The 20484-nt window shown below is 55.2% G+C and overlaps 1 protein-coding gene across 1 annotated transcript in view; it reads right to left on the reverse strand.

The window, feature by feature from the left end:
- The window catches only part of FMNL2 (formin like 2), a 113095-nt gene extending 106940 nt beyond the window's left edge, over positions 1-6155 (reverse strand). Inside the window, 1 exon segment of the mRNA XM_063161491.1 lies at positions 6010-6155. Coding sequence (XP_063017561.1) covers positions 6010-6126 — 117 coding nt within the window. The 5' untranslated portion in view covers positions 6127-6155.
- Between the last annotated feature and the right edge of the window lie 14329 nt (positions 6156-20484).

The raw sequence follows: 20484 nt of genomic DNA on the forward strand, positions 1-20484 counted from the left end.
GATGGAATTCCCAGAGAAGCTGTGGCTGCCCCAATCCCTGGAATTGTCCAAGGCCAGGCTGGACAGGGCTTGGAGCAGCCTGGGATGGTTTTGGTGCAAAAGCGGCACCAAACTCTCCTGCTGAACATCACCAAGCCTGACACCAACTCGTGCAGCAGAACCCAGGAACTTTACATTCCCTGTGCCCTAAACCCACAGTGGGCACCAGTGCCAGCCCCTTCAGCTGGGCACAGCAGTGCTGGTGGCCCTGGAGCCCCTGAGCCCTGCCCAGAGACCCTCCCCAGCCACCTCCCCACTGCCACCACCCAAATCCATGGCAGGGTCAGCAAAGGAAAGCAAAAGCAAAACTGCAACAGTCCCAGGGATTTCCCACCTCCAGAGGAGCGCTGGGCAGTGCTCATTCCCCCTTCCAGCCTGGAAAAAATGAGCAGAAAGCTCCAAAGTCAAAGTGTGTTTAGGGGGAAAGGCAGGCATGGCACAAGGTTTGTCCCTCAGTGGACAAATTAAAATCAGAAAGAGAATGTCAAAGGTTGGTTTCGTTTTAGGATGGATCCAGAGCAAGAAATGAGGAAAATAAAACCAGTCATTCGCCCCCTCAGCTCCAGAGCAAGGGGACAGATTTAAACCACTTCTGACAGACTGGGGTGAAAAAATCATTTCTTCAGCAGGTGCTGGACTCAAAATGGGAGCAGGAAACTGCCTGGGCCCTGTGGAAGCGGGGATGGTGCTGGTCCCACGTGGAACCCGTGATCCCACACGCCCAATCCCTTCTGCAGCTGGAAGGAGCACCCAAAACTCCAGCAGGGAAAAACCCAAAATTCCAGCAAGGAAAACCTCTCCTCTTCTCCAAAGCAGCCGCACAAACACAGGACAGGGCTGGTAATTACCATGCACACCTTCACGTGGATGTTTTACTCCAAAGGGGTTGGAGTCTTTAAGGAGTAACCTGAATGATTCGCAATCTTTGTCCAACAACCCCAAAATACAGCAAAAACAGCAGTGTGCTTCTGGAAGCACAGGAGGAAATCAAACGTCTTGGTCTGGGTTTGTTATCTGCTGAGCTTTGCCATTCAGGGGGAGAAGTTTCTGTGCACTTTAATACCTCCTCATGCAGCAGGAAGAGCTGAAGTGATTTTAAAATGAAATACTGAGGGCAGCCACCCGTGGCTTCAAGTCATTCAATCACCAATCAGAAACCACTCAAGAGCCACTGATTGATCTGAATCTCATCCTGCACCTCTCAGTTCTCTCTTCAGCATCACCCAGGCCATGGAGTAGCTCATCAGAGAGCATTTCACACCTCAGGGCCAACTCCTGCACGACCTTGCTCATGCAGACAAAACAAAAATCATAAAACCCCCTTTATCCCTCCCACAAGGTTAAGGAGGTTGATAGAGATGTTTGATAAAGCTTCAATGCTCTGGGGAAAGAGGATGGGACAGGTTAAAGGTAAAGGCAGAGGGTTTGCTTGACCTGTTGTTGTTCACCTTAAACAAAATTTAATGTGTAATTTGGAGGGTTCATCCCTCCACCATCACCCAAATTAATGGGATTATTTGGCATGGAAAAATGGTACACCAAAAAAATATATGCATCTACATCAGCCCAGCCATTTTAGAAGTCTTCCAGGTTTCCAGGAGCTGAAATTAATTTTAGCAGGGTTACCAGCAGCTGAATACCCACCACGGTACCCTCCTATTCCAGACACTCAAAGGAAAAAATCTGTTTTATAAAAACGTTCTCTGGTGATGTCTGGGTGGAAAAACTTACAAATGCCATCCCTGAGTGACAAAGCAGCTGGGCAGAAGTGTCAGCACCAGGCACTGCTGCACATCTAACCCCTGTGAAATATATACATTTAACCATGTGATTTATGAGGTTGTTCCTTCAAGCAATGGTGTCACTGCCCCAATCGCTTCACAAGACCTTGAGGAAAATCCCCACTGGCAGGAGCCTGAGAAAGGAAACCCCACAGGTCTGTTTGGGATCTGCATTCCAGAAATCTCATTTTCCTCACGATTCCTAAAGCCACCTCAGCGTCTCTCACCTCCCTGCACCACTCCCACCTGCATCAGGTGCTCCAGGACCTCAAATCCATGTCAAGGGAATCCTGTTAAATTTGGGGATCACAAGAAGGAACCCAGTGCCCCACCAAGGCAGGGAGGCTGATCCTATCCCACAGATATCTCCTGCAGCCCCATAATGATTTACAGACCCTAAACCATGCATATATATATATATATATATATGTATGTATTTTATAAAACAATGCCTAATATATCTGATAGACAATGAGGAAGGGGAACAAACAGCTGGGAAACATTAAGAGTTTTCACACTGAGCTTCCAAATTCTTCAGCAGGAGACACTCAAGCTGCCTTCCCTGGGATGGAGAACAACGCTGGGACAAAATCCAGGGGCAAGGGGGGAATTCCAGCAGAAGGGAGATGCTCCTGTGGGCAAAGCAGGACCAGGTGGGTGCCTCACCTGGGCATGGCAGGAGCACCTCCCTGACCCTCCACGGGCACAGAGGAGCCCTTTGTGCACCCAAACCCCTCTGAGGGAGGGGGAAGAGGATATTTCCTGTTAACCTCACCGCACATTTGTAATCCAGCAGTCAAATTATGTCAATCACAGCTCATTAGGCAGCGATTTCCCCTGCCAAGCCCGGCCTGGCTGCTTCCTCCAAACCACGTGGCATCTGCAAACGTGCAGCCCCGTGCTGGGTTCAGGGAGACCACCCTGCTGCAGGAGCTGCAGCTCTGGGACTGCCTCCCGCAGCTCCCAGCTCCACTGCCACCCTGCCCAGGGTGGGCTTTGCTCACCAGAATCCAGCATTTATGCCCAAGTGCCCATAGGGAAAGGTCCCACATGGCTGAGAGAAGAGAGCACTGGGGAAGGGACAAGGCTGGGATGTCCCCAAAGGGATGCACCAGTGCTGGGAAGTTCAGAGACAGAGCCAGAGCTGAGATCCAGCACAGCCAGACTGGGAACTTGGTGGCAAAACCACAGCACTGTTTCCCTGGAGTTCACATTCTCCTGTAACCCTGGGAGGAAGGGAATTACCTCACAGGAAAAGGGGAGAATTCACATCAGCTTGAGAGGATGGGAGAACAACACTCAGCTTACAGAAACCTGGCTCTCTCTTGGGTTGTCCTCCACATTTTCCTCCTTGAAGTACATCCCATCAAACACATCCTCCTGGAACACACATACACACACACACAGAGCCCAGTGCCCACCAGCACAGGCTCAACACACCAACCATGACAGCACATTCACTGCAGCAGTGCCCCAAACAGCACCAGGAGACACAGACCCACGGGGAAAACCCTGATTATTGCCCAACAGAGCACGAGGAGTGACACAGCCAGTGACATCCCTGTCCCTCCGTTGGCTCAGGACATCCTCGGGAACGCTGAGGGCACAGGGAGCACGAGATTTGAGACCTTCACCCAAAAAACGTGACCTGGAGCAGTTCCCATCAATTTACACACTTCAAGGAGGATCAGGAGGAGGGAGGTGACAGTGTGTGTTTGAGGTGACCAGGTGTGGGTTTAAAGTGACAATGTGTGTTTGAGGTGACCAGGTGTGTGTTTCAAGTGACAATGTGTGTCTGAGGTGACCAGGTGTGTGTTTGAGGTGACAGTGGGTGTTCAAGGTGACAAGGTGTGTGTGTTTGAGGTGACCAGGTATCTCTAAGGTGACAGTGTGTGTTCAACGTGACCAGGTGTCTTTGAGGTGACCAAGTGTGTTTTTGAGGTGGACAAACCACCACACCAGAGCCCTTCCTCGACACAAAACCCTCTGACAGCCCCACAGACACAAGCTGGCACACATCCATCAGCTCCAGGCACAGCATCCCCTCGCTGAAGGGACTCCAGAGATGCTGGAGCAGCTCAGGACAGCGTGAACAAATAAACCAGTTGGTGTCATGGTGAAACCATGGCCAAGTGTGCTCTCCTCGTGGTTTGGAGGGTCAGGGCTCCCTGCTCTGCACGAGGGCAGAGAACAAAACTTCCAAACACACAGGAGGGACCTCTCCCACACAGGAATGGGCAGAACCCCCAGTGTGAGGAGGGAGACCTGCACACAGCCACTCACCGTGCTCATCAGCGTCCACACCAGCCTTGGGAATTTCATCAGAGATCTGGGAATTGGTACTGTCAGCACAGCCCTCGGGACCTCACCAGGGCTCTGAGTGTGCCAGCGACGCCTGTGCCAGGCTAATTTCTTGAGACAGCACATAAAGAAGGTGAGATTTAGTCTTATAACCTTCAGCATCTCCTTCTTCAGACTGCCTGCTCCTGACTAATCCTCTCTCCCCACAGAAAATATTCCTCATGGTTTTTCCCCTAATCATTCCTTTCTCGTTAATCCCTGCACTTCTCCAGCCTACCCCATTCTGGGGTTTGACCAGTGGCACAGTCATCTCTCCCTCAGAGCCACAGAGAAAACAAAACAATCACAGCCTGGCAGCTTATTCTTTCATGAGCTGGTCAGAGATTTCCTGGAAGCTGCAGCAACACCAGTCATCCCTGGTGAACAGCACAAGGGTGATTTTGGGGGCTGTTTGAGTCCCATCTCGCAGCTTTTCCCAGTGGGAGAAGAGGTCAGAGGGGGAAAATCATCCCACACCGCGTTTGTACAGAGTGCCCACTGCATGGCCAGCCTCTCCCTCCAGCAAAGCTGCAGCACTCACCCTCCCAGCCTTAATTGAGGTCCATCTTCTAAAACCTGCAAGCACCTCGGGAAATGCCAGGCTGGGCGCTGCTATCTCCCGTGTATTTACGTTTCACGTTTCTAAGGCTGCCCCAAATGACGTCTCTGCCTTTTACCGATGCCATCCATCACCATCCCCGAACCCAAAGCCGCCGATTTCCGATCTCCTCCCGCAGACCACGCAGGCACACGGAGCCGGGAGCCCTTCTGTAGTCACAGACGGACCCAGCCCGGATTCCGAGCCATGTGCTGCCTGCGGGAGCATCTCCCATCCCCAACACGACCCCGACAAGAGCAACGCGACACCAGGCTTTTCTCCACTGTGCCTAATAATCGTAACATCTCACTCGCCATTTGGCTCGTCAGTGGGGGTTCCTGACTGAATAGGCTTATTCTTTTCTTAGACATGATAATCTAATTGGGTCTAACCAGAAATAATCCCCAACACACACCAGTCGTGAATCCTCTCCCAGCGCCGGGAGCGTTGCGGGGAGCGGGGGGGCGGCTCAGGGATGCGGGACGGGAATTACCCCGGCAGCTCCGGGCTCCCCTGGCACCGCAGCGAGCGCAGGGCACGGCACGGCACAGCATGGCACAGCACGCACATGGAGCCGCTGCCCTCCTCCCCCTGCTCCCTTCCACACGCAAACGTGGCTGCGAGTAAAAAAACCACGGCAGAAAAGAGATGGAACCGCGCTACCCGGGCACCCCGAAGGCAGCGGGAGCTCTGCCCGGGGAGAGCTCAGCCCTTCCTTCCCGCAGAGCTGATCTCACACGGCAGCGACCCGTCCGTGCTGCGGAGCGAAACCAAACCCCGCTGGCCCGCACACAGCCGGGGCAGCACCGGGGCACAAGGACCGGGGTGTCCCGGGGAAAAAGGACGGCGGCGTCCCCGGAGGAGAGAGCCGGAGGTGTCCCGGGGGGCACAGGAGCGGCGTCCCCGGAGGACCAGCACCGGGTGTCCCGGCGGAGCGGGAGCGGAGTCCCCGCAGTGTCCCCGCCGCAGCCGCTCCCGCTCCGCTCGCTCCCCGCGGGCTGCGCTCCGCCGCCGCTGCCCAGCGCCAGGAGCCCCGGGAGCCGCCCGGGCCGGGCAGGGCGGCCCTCGGGGGGCTGCCGAGACAAAGAGGAGCCGCGGCCCCGTCCCGCGGGCGGCGGCACCGCCCCGCCGAGCCCACCTGTGCCCGGCCGCGGCTCCCGAGCCAAGTTGGCGGCGCTCCCCCCTTCCCCCGCCGCGCTCCTCCCCGGCGGCCCCTCCGCGCTGCCCGCAGACAATGGGGCCGGCGCTCACCAGCACCACGGCGAAGCGCTCCTCCAGCTCGCCGGGCTCGGGCATGGGCAGCTTCAGGGGCACGCTGTGCGCCCTCAGCTCCGTCTGCTGCGCGTCCACGCTCCCCGCGTTGCCCATGGCGGCCGCTCCGCGCTCTCCGCGCCCCGCGCCGGCCCGGGCGGGCTCCGCGCCCCGCGCTCGCCCTCTACCACCGCGGGCGCTCCGCGGCGCCGCCGCCCGTCATGGCTCGCCGCCCTCGCCCTCCTCCCCCCGGGGCGGGCTCGCTCCGGCTCCGGCTCCAGCCCCGGCTGCGGCTCCCCCGCATGCCGCCCGCACAAAGCCCCGCTCCGCCCCCGGCCCGCGGCGCCATGGGACTCGTAGTCCCGCCGCCGGCCGGGGGAGGGAATGCCTGGAAAAGGGTGGAAAAGAGTGGGAAAATGGGGGAAAGGGGTGGGGGAGACCCCGCCGCCTCCATTTTGCCTCGGCGGCCGCGCTGGCAGCGGCCGGGAGTGAGTGGACGCTGGGAATGGTTTAATAAGCGAGCGCAGGGGGAGAGCGGAGATTCGGGAGAAATCCTGCCCTGGCAGGGTGGGCAGGCCTGGCACTGGGTGCCCAGAGCGGCTGGGGCTGCCCTTGCGTCCCGGGCAGTGCCCAAGGCCAGGGGGGTCGGGACTGGGAGCACCTGGGACAGGGGAAGGGGTCCCTGCCATGGCAGGGGTGGCACTGGGTGGGCTTCAATGTCCCTTTAAATCCAAATGATCTGGGATTCTGGGATGCTGTGATTGACTCTAGACCTTTGCTGTGGAAAGATGTGGTCCTGCTGCTCGCCAGAAAGGCTGTGGGTGCCCGAGGACCTGGTCCCCAGTGAAATCAGGACAAACGGGGATGGAATTCACCACCCCGACACATCCCTAGCTGAGCTGAAGCCGCCTGGGTGTGCTCAAGAGGTTCATCCATCCTCCCCAGCATGTCAAACCTGCCCGTTCCTCAGGTGGGAGCCCCCATTTCTTCAGCGTTCCCTGCAAGTTCTCCCCAAGGCAGGGTTTCTGCAGGGCTGCACAGGGAACAGGAGCCTGGAGCCCTGACCCTGGAGATGCCATCAGCCCATTTGGTGACTGTGCTGTCCTCATTGACATCTGGTTTAACCCCAAACCCAAGACCTCATTCCCTCCTGTCAGCCCCACCAATCCATACCCCACTGTCCCCTATTAGCATCCCTTATCCTTCCAGGGAAGAACGATTTTCACTCAGCTCTCACCTTCACGACAACTCATGCTGCTGCCTCTCCTGCTGGCCATGGAAACTGTCCACATGGAGCTTAATTTGGGGGCAAAAGCAAAAGGATAAGCACCATAGTTTGGAAAGTGACCATTCCTAATTTCCATTCTCTGGGATAAGGGTCGTGCCAGGGCATGGCTTAGGAAGTGCCGCACAAGCGACGTGCTGGGAATCCTGCGTGGCAGCACACACTGTCCTGCAGGGAAATCTACGCAAGGGACAGGCAGCTTTCCTCCCTAAACCCACTGCTAATTAAACGTGCTCGTTGCAATTAAAAACCAAGATGTCACACATCCATCACTGGATGGGGAGGAACTCCTTGTCCTGGCTCACGGAGCACCAGGACATGGCCTGGGATCCCAAGTGTGGATTCCCCACTCTGCAGGCCCCAGGAACAGCTCAGAATTTCACAACCTGCTTTGTTAAAAGCCTGAAAATCTGGCAATATCCTCGGTAAACAAAGGTTTGAATCCCGGAGAGCTCTCGGGAATTAATAGCGACGTTATTGTCGATAGCCAGGGAAGCGGTAATAGATAGTTTGCCCCGTGTCTTTTATCTGAGACTATCACAATTCTCTGAAAGATTAATTAGTTAATTAAGCTTCACAAGAGCGCAGTGAGATAAGGCAGCGTTAGAGTGGCACTGATAACAGAGGAGGGCAGGGAGCGGTGGCTGAGCACAGTCCCCAGCAGAGGATCCTGCTCTCTCCCAGCCAGCAGGGCTCTTCACCACCTGTGGTGACAAACCCGCTGCAGTGTGAGGAATCCCAGGGTTTTCCCAGGCAATAATTCCCACCGTGGAAGCACTCACAGCTTTCTGACGGTCCTTGTGTGTCCCTTCCCACTCAGCACATTCGGGGGCTCCCTGAACCACCTCAGCATTTTAATCCCTCTGGACACCGAGAGACCTGGGGGGACAGGGAGATGCTGCTGGCCACAAATACCTGGGAAAACTGCAGGATAAACTGGATTCCTGGGTTTCAGCACGCAGTCAAAGGCAGCTCTGAGTCCTGCTATGAGGCATATTCAGGTCAAAACCGGCCTTGCAAAATGTTTAATGAATTTAGGCATCCTTGCACGCAGCGAGCATTTAACATCAATGCAGCAGAGCAAAGAGAAGAATTCTTGTAAAGGATGAGATGATTTTTAAGCAATTTGTTGTTGTCTCTAACCGGGATGTCGACATTTGCAAATGCCAAAATTAGTGTGGGTAAGTGAAAAAAAGGGACTGAGCTGGCTCGTGCAAGGTAAAGAAATTATTCTGGGATAAAAACTAATAAACAAGACCTTTGTTTTCACAGTTATTTATTCAAATGAAAGAAGCAGCTACACAATGTGCAGTTCCCGGGGCTCATCCCAGGCACCTGGTGATTCACACCTGGTGATGCCCAGGGGTTAATGGCCATACCAGCTCTGCAAGGGCTCCCTGCCATGAGCGCGTGTGGAATTTCACTGGAGAATGAGACTGCTCAGCCTTTCCTCAAGGTCTGTTTGTCACCAAAATCTCCTCATAACGAGCTGGAAGTTGTGGCCGAGTCACTCCTAAATTCCCCTGACCCAACTGCTCTTGTTGGTCACCAAAATCTCCCCATAAAGAGCTGGAACTTTGGGGCTGAGTCATTCCTAAAATCCCCTGAACCACTCTGTACCTATTTATATCCAAGAGGAACCTCTGAAGGGAAAAGATTGATTTGTGAACCCTGATTTTCCCTGATGCTCAGCACTTCCAGATGGACCCTGAGCTGCCGTTTCAGTGAGGTTCCAGGTGATCTGATAAAGCTGGAGAGGCTTTGGTAAATAGCCAGAGCCTGGCTCAGCAGTGGCCAAGGATGTTTCATTCACAATAAAGATGCAGAGCACCCATAAAGTCCATCCCTGAGCTGAGCAGTGCACACTCCAGGAGAGGTTATTGACTGCAGTTTGTGAATGCTGAGCTTGCCTAGAGAGGGGCTTTTCTGCAATAAATGAAAAAATATATAAAAATCACAGGCTGCTTTCTGAGGAGAGCCTTCCCAAGGAAAAGGAGCTCCTGCAGAGCTGCAGGGTGGAAATGCTCAGTCCAGTGAGTCCTTAGGTCCATATCCATCCAGCCCTCTCGATTTCCTCTGTGGGCTGGAAATGAAATGATTAACTTTGGATCTGATGTGGAGATTAACACAAGGTGCAGAGCTGGGATGGAGAATGCCCAGGGTGTGAAGATGAGCACCTGGAGGTGAAGGTGAAGGTGAAGGTGAAGATGAAGGTGAAGGTGAAGGTGAAGGTGAAGATGAAGATGAAGATGAAGATGATGAAGATGAATCCTCTCCCTGGATGCCCCATTGCTGCCATCCCTGCAGAGCACACCCAGCAGCTGCTGGGGTCATTGAGCCCAGCCTGGCTGGCAGCTCCTTCCTTCCTTCCCCATTTCTGGGCAGGAAGGCAGGCAGACAAAACACAGCCTCGGGATTCCCAGCAAGGCCAGGGACGGCAAGTGCTGAGCAAAGTGAGATAATGGAGCAGAAAACAGGCACGGGAGGGAAGGAGTCAATATTTAATGAGGCTGCAGGGTGAGAGCAGGGCAGCACCGAGGGCTGCAGGAGATGCTGGCTGGAGCAGGGGCCAGGAGAGGCCTGTCCCTGTTCCCTGGGGAGTGCAGGGGCTGGAGCTGAGCCCCAGCTGCCTCCAGAGGCAGCAGGACAAGGCAGAGGGCACACAGGGCTCACTCACCAGCACCCCACAGCTCCCACTGTGCTCCCACCAAAGGCTCTCCCCAAAGAACTGCCCAGGATGCTCAGGCAGGAGCAATAAAAGGAATTTCATTTATTTATTTTTTTTTTCAGCTGATAGGAGCTGTTTAGAGGCCTTGAATGGGTTTCAGATCTCAGGAGAGAAATATGGATCCCAATTTACAGGGCTGATTAACAACATTTGCCTCCCAGCAAGGCAGAGGGAGGGGAGGGTTGTGCATCACTGGAAACACCTTTTCCAGACCTTCCAGTCACACTTCCCAGTGTCACCAGCTCCCTTCAGTGATGCCTTACCCAGAGCTGCCATGTACCTGCTGCTCCTGGGGTGCTCCAGGGACCCTGGACATGAAGGATGAAACCATCCCCTGTGTCCTGTCACCCTTGCCCAAAGTCTCTCCCCATCTCTCCTGCATGCTCAGGCACTGCATAACCACAATTGGGTCACCCCAGAGCTTCTCCTCTCCAGGGACCTGCAAGGTTCTGTTTCATGCTAAATTAAACACAAGGTTTTCCCATAGAACAAACATTTCCCCTTTGCCAGCAGCTCTGAACATCTGCGCTGCTGTTCCAGACAAGGAGAACAGCAGTTCACTGAATTATTCACTGCCTGGCGGGGCAGGGGCAGCCCGGCTGCCTTGGGCTGAACCCAGGCAGGGGGAAATGCTGGGGATGCAGGAGGCACAGCCAGACCTGCTGCAGCTTTAACAGCTCCTGTGGGCAGCCAGCTGGGAGGGCTGGGAAATACCAGGGACAGAACTCCCCCAGCCCCTGGCACAGCTCTGGGCATGGCTGGGGGGTGGTGGCACCAGCCTGGCCTGGCAAAGGCACATCCCAAACCCCTCACAACACTGAGGGTGTGGGCTGGAGGGGGTTGCTGGGCAGCTGCAGGGCACCCCCTGCCTTAGGGCACTGTGTGTGGGCACCCAGCAGGGCTGGCAGAGCAGTGGAGGAGAATCTGGGGTGATGGGGCAGAGCTGGTGGTGCAATGGGGATGGAGCAGTGGGGAAAGTTCAGCCTGGCTCCAGGCAGAGCTCAGAGCCCCTGGCAGGGCCTGAAGGGGCTCCAGGAGAGCTGAGAGGGACTGGGGACAAGGGATGGAGGGACAGGAGCCAGGGAATGGCTCCCAGTGCCAGAGGGCAGGGATGGATGGGACACTGGGAATTCCTGGGCTGTGGCTGCCCCGGGATCCCTGGCAGTGCCCAGGGCCAGGCTGGAGCACCCTGGGACAGTGGGAGGTGTCCCTGCCATGGCAGGGGTGGCACTGGGTGGGATTGAAGGTCTCTCCAACCCAAACCAGGCTGGGATTCCTCCTCTGCACCCCTGCACGAGCAGAGGAGCTCTCAGCACCACTGCACCACACAGAGCTCAGGTTTGCCAGTCATTGGTAACGCAGTCAAAGCTCATTTCCCAGAAAACAGGCCAGGGTGACAAAATGAGCCTCTCTCTGCTCTGCAGGGCACAAAGCCCAGCCTAAGCCCAGCACAAAGCCCAGCCTAAGCCCTGCTGTGTGTGCTGTGTGTGTTTAGCCACGTGCCCGCAGGTGCCTCCACGTTAAACCTGCCACCTTTTTAAATGCTTCAAAGGAAATGGAGCTGTTGCTAGAGCAAACATTTACAGCTGGGGAGCAGTGGCTGCATCCTCTGGCTGGAGCCTGCCTGCCTGCATTGCAAATCTCACCCCCCAGCCACAAAACCAGGCCAGGCCCCTCATTACTGCTGGGGAGGGCAGCAGGGACTGATGTGAGCAGGGCCATGCAGGGGTGTGTGGCACAGCAAATGCTCATCCAGGGGGATTGCAGTGTCCTGGGGCAGCAGGGATTGATGTGAGCAGGGCCATGCAGAGTTCTGGGGTGTGTGGCACAGCAAACGCTCATCCAGGGGGATTGCAGCATCCTGGGGCAGCAGGGACTGATGTGAGCAGGGCCATGCTGGGGTGTGTGGCACAGCAAACGCTCATCCAGGGGGATTGCAGCGTCCTGGGGGCAGCAGGGACTGATGTGAGCAGGGCCATGCAGAGTTCTGGGGTGTGTGGCACAGCAAACGCTCATCCAGGGGGATTGCAGTGTCCTGGGGCAGCAGGGATTGATGTGAGCAGGGCCGTGCTGGGGTGTGTGGCACAGCAAACGCTCATCCAGGGGGATTGCAGTGTCCTGGGGGGCAGCAGGGAGCTCTGAGCCCGGTCCTTCCCTCTCCTGCCGACTCAGCTCCCTTTGTCTGGCTTCTCCCTGCTGGCCAGAACAGAGATGCTGCAGTGCAGGGCTGGGTGGGTGAGCTCAGCCTGGTGCCAACTGCATGCATGGAGGGCTGAAACGCAGGCAGAAAACACAATCCATTGTCCTGGCCCTGAAATGCCAGCTTTGTTCCACGTGGAGCTGCTGGGTGCTCACCATAACCCCTTCCTTCCCTGCTGCACGGGGGTTCAGCTCTGCTCCCTGCCCTTGCATCCCACCAGATTCCTCAAAATCCCTGCCAAGGCTTCATTTCCACCTTCATTTCCCCCATTTCCAGCTTCATTTCAGATCCAGAGGGGTGGCAGTGCTGCAATGCCACAGCACACCCTCCCTGTGCAGTGTTTGCAGTTTGGTGCAAATCCAACAAGATTTGGGTGTTGTCATCTCTGGCTGTGGGGATGAGATGGAGAACTTCTCTCAGCACGGACAAAATCCTCATCCTCAGTGTCCTCACAAGGACTGGGCCCCTCCAGCAAACAGCTCCTGTGGCTGGTCTGGAAAAGGGCAGGATGTGGTCCAGGGGACAGCCGGGGATGTGCCTGGAGAGCCCAGGTCCAGCCCACGTTGGGATATCCTTGCACAGCCTGGGATGGAAGCAGAGGGAATCCTGCTCCCTTTTCCAGTGCCCTGCTGCCCATCCATCCTCTGCTGTGATGAGGACAGGCATCCCTGTGCCCACCCAGCTCAATCCCTGCTCTCAGGGATTTGCTTCCTGTCCCAGACATCCTTTGTGGAAAATCCTTTCCTGAGGGTTTTCCTCCTGAGAAGCTGGGAGGCCTCAGGAACAAAATGCAAACAATGGTTATCTGCTGCTGTGGGATGCAACAGGTGCATCTGGGATTGGGCTCATGGGGTTGTCTCTAATTAATGGCCAATCACAGTCAGCTGGCTCGGACAGAGAGCCGAGCCACAAACCTTTGTTATCATTCCTTCCTATTCTATTCTTAGCCAGCCTTCTGATGAAATCCTTTCCTCTATTCTTTTAGTATAGTTTTAATGTAATATATATCATAAAATAATCAATCAGCCTTCTGAAACACGGAGTCAGATCCTCATCTCTCCCCTCATCCTCAGAGCCCTGTGAACACCGTCACAGCTTCCAGTGCAAAGGAAGCAGCAGAGGTTTTGGTGCATCCCAAACCCCTTTTCCCACCCAGCTCACTCCCTGTTTTCAGGGATGTGCTTCCCAGTGCAGAGGTTTCTGTGCATCCCAAGCCCTGCAGGGCCAGGCAGGGATCGGCCTCTCCTCACTCCTGGCCACAGCCATCCCTGCCCCCTGGCCATGCCACCCCAGCCAGGCCTTGTTTGGGAAAGAAACAAGTAAATAAACACCCAGCCCACAGCAGGATCCTCCCTGGGCCCTGCTCAGCCCTCGCTGTGCCAGCAGTGGGTTCACAAGAGTCGATGGTTTTTCATGGTGTGGGTGTGATTAATGAACTTCATCACAGGACACTTTGATCCATCTCTTGTTTTTGAGGGATAGTCAAAAACAAGAAGAACTGCTACCCTTTGTGCTTTTGTAATTTTGTTAATCGTGGAAACCTGGGAGACTTTTGCATAGTCAGCACTTGCATGCATTAGAAAATACATTTGCAAAACACAACAACACTTGCTTTCATATTCCACAGCCAGCGAGCGTCTCCCAGTTGGCAGAGAGCTCAAAGGAAATTTATGAAGGCCCAAGAATCTGGCAGGAATTTAATTAAGCCCTAATCTTGGTAACACTCAGCCATATCTGCTTCCACAGGGTCGTCTGCAGGCACAGCTGCCTCTGTGTGTGTGGCTGGGGTGGTCTCAGCTCAGTGCTCAGCAGGTGATGGGGAAACCTGCCCAGCTGGGATGGCCCTGCTGGAGTAATCCTGGGTGCCCAAATCCCTTAGTCCCTGTGTGCCCAAATCCTTCAGTCCCTCTGTGCCCAAATCCTTCAGTCCCTGCTGCAGCAATCCCTCTGTGCTGTGGTCCTGCAGCTGGAGAAGGGCCACGTTGGGTTCATTGGGGCTCTCTGGGCTCACAGGGACACAGCTGTCACCATTGGGGCTCATGGGGACACAGCTGTCACCATTGGGGCTCTCTGGGCACAGCTGTCACCATTTGGGCTCATGGGGACACAGCTGTCCCCATTGGGGCTCTCTGGGCTCACAGGGACACAGCTGTCACCATTGGGGCTCACAGGGACACAGCTGTCACCATTTGGGCTCACAGGGACACAGCTGTCACCATTGGGGCTCTCTGGACACAGCTGTCACCATTGGGGTTGTGTGGGCACAGCTGTCACCATTGGGGCTCTCTGGACACAGCTGTCACCATTTGGGCTCACAGGGACACAGCTGTCACCATTGGGGCTCACAGGGACACAGCTGTCCCCATTTGGGGCTCTCTGGACACAGCTGTCCCCATTGGGGCTCTCTGGGCTCACAGGGACACAGCTGTCACCATTGGGGCTCACAGGGACACAGCTGTCACCATTTGGGCTCACAGGGACACAGCTGTCACCATTGGGGCTCTCTGGACACAGCTGTCACCATTGGGGTTGTGTGGGCACAGCTGTCACCATTTGGGGCTCTCTGGACACAGCTGTCCCCATTTGGGGCTCTCTGGGCACAGCTGTCACCATTGGGGCTCTCTGGGCACAGCTGTCCCCATTTGGGGCTCTCTGGGCACAGCTGTCACCATTTGGGGCTCTCTGGGCACAGCTGTCACCATTGGGGCTCACAGGGACACAGCTGTCACCATTGGGGCTCTCTGGGCTCACAGGGACACAGCTGTCACCATTTGGGCTCATGGGGACACAGCTGTCACCATTTGGGGCTCTCTGGGCACAGCTGTCCCCATTTGGGGCTCTCTGGGCACAGCTGTCCCCATTTGGGGCTCTCTGGGCACAGCTGTCACCATTTGGGGCTCTCTGGGCACAGCTGTCACCCCTCAGGGGCACAGGGGTTTGTCACACCTGCCCAGCAGCACCCAGAGGTGCCACCAGGGTGGGTGGCACGTGCTGTGCCAGTCCCAGTGTGACCAGAGTGCAGATCCATCACTCGTGCTCAGCCTCACTCTGCAGCATTGCCTTTCAATAGGCACAAATAAAACCCAAACCCAAAGATTTGAGCATCCTGCATGACAATCCCATTTCCCACTGCCCCTGCCCTGCATCCCAAATCCCCCCAGTGGGATCTCACCCCTGAGAGCAGCAGAGGCATTGGGGTGCAGCAGTGCCCTCACAAAGCAGACAGGACATTTTGGAAAGGGAGGAAATTGAGACTGAATTCCAAACAGAAACTCCTTTAATTAGGAAACTCTTCACTCGAGAACCATTTCCATTGGTGGGGACGTGATTCCTCATTGCTGGAGGGATTTAAAACCAGACTGCTCTGTGCTCCAGAAAAGTGCTACAAGCAACAGTTCTGTGCTTGTAACGAGCTGGAAATGCTGGCACGTCTCCATCTCCTGCACATATTTCCCTTGTATCTTCAGAGGTTAAAGTGAATTACACTGAGATGCAGCAGATGTAGAATGCAGCCAGTGACACTCTGCAGCTTTTTCTGCTGGGTTTTCTTTCCTCATGGAGAGGAGCAGGAGCGTGGCCATGCCACCCTGCTGGGCTTTGGGAGGTGGCACTGGTGGCACTGCCCTGTCCCCTGTCCCCTGTCCTGTGCTGAACCCACCCAGCTGAGCTCAGATAAACCCACCCAGCCTGAGCTGTGTCACCGTGGTCACAAGGGATTTGAGGGTGAAGAGAGAGGCAAGAATGTTGATTCCATGGTCAGAAGGCTTGATTTGTTATTTTATATTTACTACATTATGACTATACTAAAAAGAATAGAAGGAAAGTTCTCAGAAGCTGGCTAAGCTAAGAATAGAAAAGAGTGAATAACAAAGGTCTGTGTCTCAGCAGAGAGCGAGACCCAGCTCTGCCATGAGTGGTCAGTAAATGCAAACATCCCCAGGAGACCAATCCCAGATGCCCCTGTTGCATCCCACAGCAGCAGAAAACCATTGGTTACACTTTGTTCCTGAGGCCTCCCAGCTTCTCAGGAGGGAGAAAAATCCCAAGAAAGGATTTTCCACAGAAGATGAAGATGTCTGTGGCAGAGCTGGTCACACCAGCCATCAGCCCTGGTGTCAGTGGAGCCCCCAAAGCCCCTCTGTGTCACTGTCGAGGTGCTCGTGGCACAAAGCAGAGACACCACAAGCAGTCCCAGATGGCAATTCCTTGTTACTGAACACGGCTGACTTTTTGTACACTTTCCAATTTTTTATGCCTCTTCTACTTTAACTGCTAGCTACAATAAGTCAACATAACACTGTTAGTGAAAAGTTACAGTGATTTAAACTGACTTTCTAAAAACGAAGCTCTCTTATCTTTCTTCAGTGCTTCACTTCTCTCAATCTCTTTAGTTACAGCCTCTCCTCTCCTCTCCCAAAGCCCCCCAGTGTCCCAAGGGGAGCACCAGGGAAGCTGATTCCTGCAGCAGCAATGCAAAACCATCTTTGTAAGCGTGGAGAAACCCCTGGCACTTCCCTCCCACACTCAGGAGCTCTCAGAGCCCCTTGTGCCCACGGAGGTTGAGGATTCCCCATCCCTGGACTGTCCCAGGCCAGGCTGGAAGGGATTGCAGCACCCTGGGATGCTGGAAGTGTCCCTGCCATGGCAGGGATGGGGTTTAAGCTCCCTCCCAACCCAAAGCATCCCAGGATTCTGTGATTTCCCCGAGATTCTGGCAGGAGGGAGCAGTTGGAGTTTGCACACAGGTGAGAGGCAGGGAGGAGCAGGTACGGGTATTCAAATGCCCATCCAGTGTGAAGCAGAAGTGGTTAAACTGGAATTGTTTGACGATGCCAACGTGTCTAGATCGGGTTTTTGCACATGCACACTTCCCTGGCAGGGACAGCACAGAGAACCCTCCTGCCCTGCACCAGCAGCGGGGCAGCCCCATCTGGCTTTGGGACACTTTTTCTTTCCCTGGGTTTATAATCCAGCCTGGATTTGTTTGGGAATAAAGGTGAGCCAGACCAGGACTGCAGGACTGCATTCTCTGGGAGTTGTTCACTGCCTGGAGATTGGATCAGGGGGGTGGAGGGTGACTCAGGAAACAGAAAATGAGATATATCATGTGAAAATATCTGTGAATTGTGGAATCAGGACAGAATCACCTCAGGGTTTAATGCTACAGAACATGGTAAAATGCTTTTGAAAATCGATTTCCTGATCCTGGTGGCTGGAGGAGGTGTCAGAGCAGGAGGATGGGGTTGGGGACAGCCAGGACAGGTGTCCTTCATTGGATTTTCCATGGCATTCCATGACACAGGAAGAAGCTGTAGCACAATAAATATTTTTGGGGCAGAGAAATATTAAGATTCTTGCTTTTTCTACATTAAAAATAATAGATCATTCCTGGCTGTGGGAGGGGAGAGGAGCAGCCTGTGTGGGTGCTGTGCTCAAACCCAGCAGCACCACAGCCCTGCTGCTGTTGGAAGCCAGCTCTGGGGCTGCTCATGGGGAACTCCAAAGCTCTGCCCTTTTTGGATGACACAAACAAAACCAGCAGCAGCAGCAGCAGCCTTTCCATTATTTAAACAAATCCTCAAATCCCTTGGCCCTCTTCCCTCTGCTGTTTCCCCCCCTTTTTTAACAAATGCCAGAAGCCTTTTCTGCAGGAAAATGAAAGTTTCAGTGGCCGAACCAGCAGATCTGTGCCTTTGGTGCGTGGCCTGGCGGGCTGTGAGGGCTCCTGCAGCTCTGGGGGTGTCCAGGCTGCTGCTCTGGCCCTTCCTGCCAGCCACAGCACCCCTGGGGCTCTGCCAGCCCCTGCCCCGTGCCAGCAGGGTGAGGATGGCACAGGAAACGGGGCACAGCCTCTCATCGGGGCTCACCCAGCAGGGGCAGCTGTGCTTGGGGTGCCTGGGGCTCAAATATTGAACAGCACAGCCCTGGGGAGCAGCTTGTGATGGGAGGGAGCCCTGGACACCCAGGGACACCCAGGGGGCACCCAGGGACATCCAGGGGCTCCCAGAGACACCCAGGGACAGACAGGGACACCCAGGGACACTCAGAGACACACAGGGACAGACAGGGGCACCCAGGGACACCCAGGGACACCCAGGGACCCCCAGGGACACTCAGGGACACCCAGGGACCCCCAGGGATACTCAGGGACACCCAGGGATGTCCAGGGGCACCCAGGGATACTCAGGGACACCCAGGGACAGACAGGGACACCCAGGGACACTCAGAGACACACAGGGACAGACAGGGGCACCCAGGGACACCCAGGGACACCCAGGGACACCCAGGGACACTCAGGGACACCCAGGGATACTCAGGGACACCCAGGGATGTCCAGGGGCACCCAGGGATACTCAGGGACACCCAGGGACAGACAGGGACACTCAAGGACACCCAGGGACATCCAGGGGCACCCACGGACACCCAGGGGCACACAGTGGCATCCAGGGACATCCAGGGACCCATCTGTGCTGGGAGGGAGTCCTGATGCCAGCTGGGCACCCAGGGACAAACAGGGACACCCAGGGACACACCCAGAGGTACCCAAGTACACATCTGCGCTGGGAGAGAGTCCTGCTGCCAGCTGGACACTCAGGGCACCCAGGGGCACCCAGGGACAAACAGAGACAGACAGGGGCACCAGGGACACCCAGGGACACCCAGGGACACACAGCTGGCAGCCCTGGCCCTGCTGAGGAGCATCCAGGGGCTCCTGCTGACTGAGACAGCATTCCTGGCAGTGCTGGAGGAGCCTCCACAGGGAAACTCCACCAGAGATTGGCTCTGTCTTTGCAGGAAGGGTGGAAAACTCAGGGAGCAGCAGCCTGAAATGAGTGCTTGAAGGAGTCAGGGGGCTGAGTGTCACAGACATGTTTTATGGAAAACCCTTTCCTTAGGATTGTTCCTCCTGAGAAGCTGGGAGGCCTCAGGAACAAAATGCAAGCAATGGTTATCTGCTGCTGTGGGATGCAACAGGTGCATCTGGGACTGGGCTCATGGGGTTGTTCCTAATTAATGGCCAATCACAGTCAGCTGGCTCAGACAGAGAGCCGAGCCACAAACCTTTGTTATCATTCCTTCCTATTCTATTCTGAGCCAGCCTTCTGATGAAATCCTTTCTTCTATTCTTTTAGTATCGTTTTAATATAATATATATCATAAATAATCAATCAGCCTTCTGAAACATGGAGTCAGATCCTCATCTCTCCCCTCACCCTGGCACCCCTGTGAGCCCTGTCACACTGAGGGTGGCATTTCCCAGGGTGGGGCAGCCCAGGCTGGCCAGGGGAGCAGCTGTGGCCACCAAGCCCCTGTGCCTCTGCTGGCCAGGGAATTCCAGAGTGCTGTGGGTTGGAAGGGACATTGAAGCCCGTGGGCAGGGACACCTTCCACCATCCCAGCTGCTGCCAGCCCCAATATCCACCCTGGACACTCCCAGGACCCAGGGGCAGCCACAGCTGCTCTGAGCACCCTGTGACAGCGCAGCAAAATTAATTATCATTAATCAGCCTGTTTGCAAAGTGGCCTGTGAACAACTGGAGATTTCCTCACCATTGCCCCACTGGCTCTGGGGCTCTCAGGCTGCTGCCCAGCCATTCCAGCTCTCCCACTCCTTCCACAAGCAGGAGGAGGACAGGAGCCACGGGATCCCAGCTCAGCTGCACAATCGTTGGGTGATCTGCTGCACTCAGTGGTTTGTGGGACACAAAGGAACAAAGTGCAACCCAGCTGAAAGGATTCCCACATCTCATCCACGTTTCCAGGAAGCTTTTCCCTAAGCCATGTGAGTACAGCACAAAGGGAGAAACAAAAGGAGGAGGAGGGCAGCAAAAATACGAACGAGTTTTCCATTTTTACAATGTAAAAAATATCTTTGGAAAGGCTTTTTCTCAGTTAGTGATTCAACACGAGGCTGGGCTTGCAGCAGTGGAGGGAATTGTGCACTTGGAGCTCCCAGGATGGAGGATGGAAACTGCTCCCAGCCCACTTGTGTGATCTTGCCCTCCTCTGTGTCTCCTTGAATTTAAAATCATGTGTTTATGAGGTTAGAAACTGTTTGGCAACTTGTTATTTTGCACTCGTAAATCCTTTTTCTCAGATCTGGGGGTAGTTTATAAACATGAAGGAAGCCACAAGCGCTGGGGCAGGGCTCCCCAATCATACTGGTCCAACAGGTGGGGAATGGCAGCAGGGCCTGCCCAGGATTGCACGGGACAGGGCAGCTCCTGGAGATCTGGGGAACTTCCTTCAAGGCACACTGGG

Source organism: Melospiza melodia, chromosome 8 (assembly GCF_035770615.1).
Source record: "Melospiza melodia melodia isolate bMelMel2 chromosome 8, bMelMel2.pri, whole genome shotgun sequence".
NCBI lineage: Eukaryota > Metazoa > Chordata > Aves > Passeriformes > Passerellidae > Melospiza > Melospiza melodia.